This window comes from Limanda limanda, chromosome 16 (assembly GCF_963576545.1).
Source record: "Limanda limanda chromosome 16, fLimLim1.1, whole genome shotgun sequence".
NCBI lineage: Eukaryota > Metazoa > Chordata > Actinopteri > Pleuronectiformes > Pleuronectidae > Limanda > Limanda limanda.
In genome coordinates this window covers 1757140-1758511 of record NC_083651.1, presented here as the reverse complement: position 1 = coordinate 1758511, position 1372 = coordinate 1757140, and the positions used below count along the sequence as shown (strand labels likewise).

The following is a 1372-nucleotide window of genomic DNA, read 5'->3' as shown; positions in this document are numbered from 1 at the left end:
AGGGAGGTGAAGAGGAGGAGGTGAAGAGGAGGAGGTGAAGAGGAGGAGGTGAAGAGGAGGAGCAGGGAGGTGCTGAGAGACGGGAGGTGAAGAGGAGGAGGTGAAGAGGAGGAGGTGAAGAGGAGGAGGTGAAGAGAGACGGGAGGTGAAGAGGAGGAGCAGGGAGGTGAAGAGGAGGAGGTGAAGAGGATGAGGTGAAGATGAGGAGCAGGGAGGTGAAGAGGAGGAGGTGAAGAGGAGGAGGTGAAGAGGAGGAGCAGGGAGGTGAAGAGGAGGAGGGGAAGAGGAGGAGCAGGGAGGTGCTGAGAGACGGGAGGTGAAGAGGAGGTGAAGAGGAGGAGGTGAAGAGGAGGAGGTGAAGAGGAGGATCATCACACGAGAGGGACTGTTGCTGTTTGACAGACTGATCCCGAGACAAATGGTCTTAAAGTGGAGACAACGCTTTTGATGTCTGCGTGTGTGTGTGTTTGTGTCTCTGTGTGTGTGTCTGTGTGTGTGTGTGTCTCTGTGTGTGTGTGTGTGTGTGTGTGTGTGTGTGTGTGTGTGTGTGTGTGTGTGTGTGTGCCACCCTGCCATGGCCCCAGACAGGCTCTTGTCAGAGTGGGCCCACGGGCGGCGACACACAGCAGCTGACAGAAGGACGTGACACAGGCGTCTGTTCAGGGAGTGTGATGGTGACCCTCAGAGGAATGTGAGCGTCTGTGTGTGTGTGTGTGTGTGTGTGTGTGTGTGTGTCTGGATACTGTGTGTGTGTGTGTGTCTGTGTGTGTGTGTGTGTGTGTGTGTGTGTGTGTGTCTCTGTGGGTGTGTGCAGCAGGTGGAGGAATGTGAATCCTGGTTTAGTTGCTGTCTCTCAGTCTGCAGGTGCAAGGCCACAGCGGTGGGACTCGACCCCTCGGCTCCGCCCACTAACCTGGCTCCTCCTCCCTCTCGGATCCCAGAGGTCGTGATGAGGAACCTCCTGAATGACCTCTGTGCTCCTGAATGACCTCTGTGCTCCTGACTGACCTCTGTGCTCCTGAATGACCTCTGTGCTCTCTGAATGACCTCTGTGCTCCTGAATGACCTCTGTGCTCCTGAATGACCTCTGTGCTCTCTGAATGACCTCTGTGCTCTCTGAATGACCTCTGTGCTCTCTGTGTTGCAGATGGTGCTGCTGGCGCGCTGCGAGGGTCACTGCAGCTCCTCCACCCGCTCCGACCCGCTCATCTCCTTCAGCTCCGTCCTCAAGCAGCCGTTCAGGAGCACCTGCTCCTGCTGCCGGCCGCACACCTCCAAGCTGAAGGCCGTGCGGCTGCGCTGCTCGGGGGGGACTCGCATCACGGCCACGTACCGGTACATCCTGGCCTGCGGCTGCGAGGAGTGCAGCTGA

General features: G+C 57.9%; 1 protein-coding gene across 1 annotated transcript in view; it reads left to right on the top strand.

The window, feature by feature from the left end:
- Positions 1 to 1372, top strand: part of ndp (norrin cystine knot growth factor NDP) — a 5195-nt gene extending 3823 nt beyond the window's left edge. Inside the window, exon 2 of the mRNA XM_061088295.1 lies at positions 1148 to 1372. Coding sequence (XP_060944278.1) covers positions 1148 to 1372 — 225 coding nt within the window. The remainder of the gene's footprint in view (positions 1 to 1147) is intronic.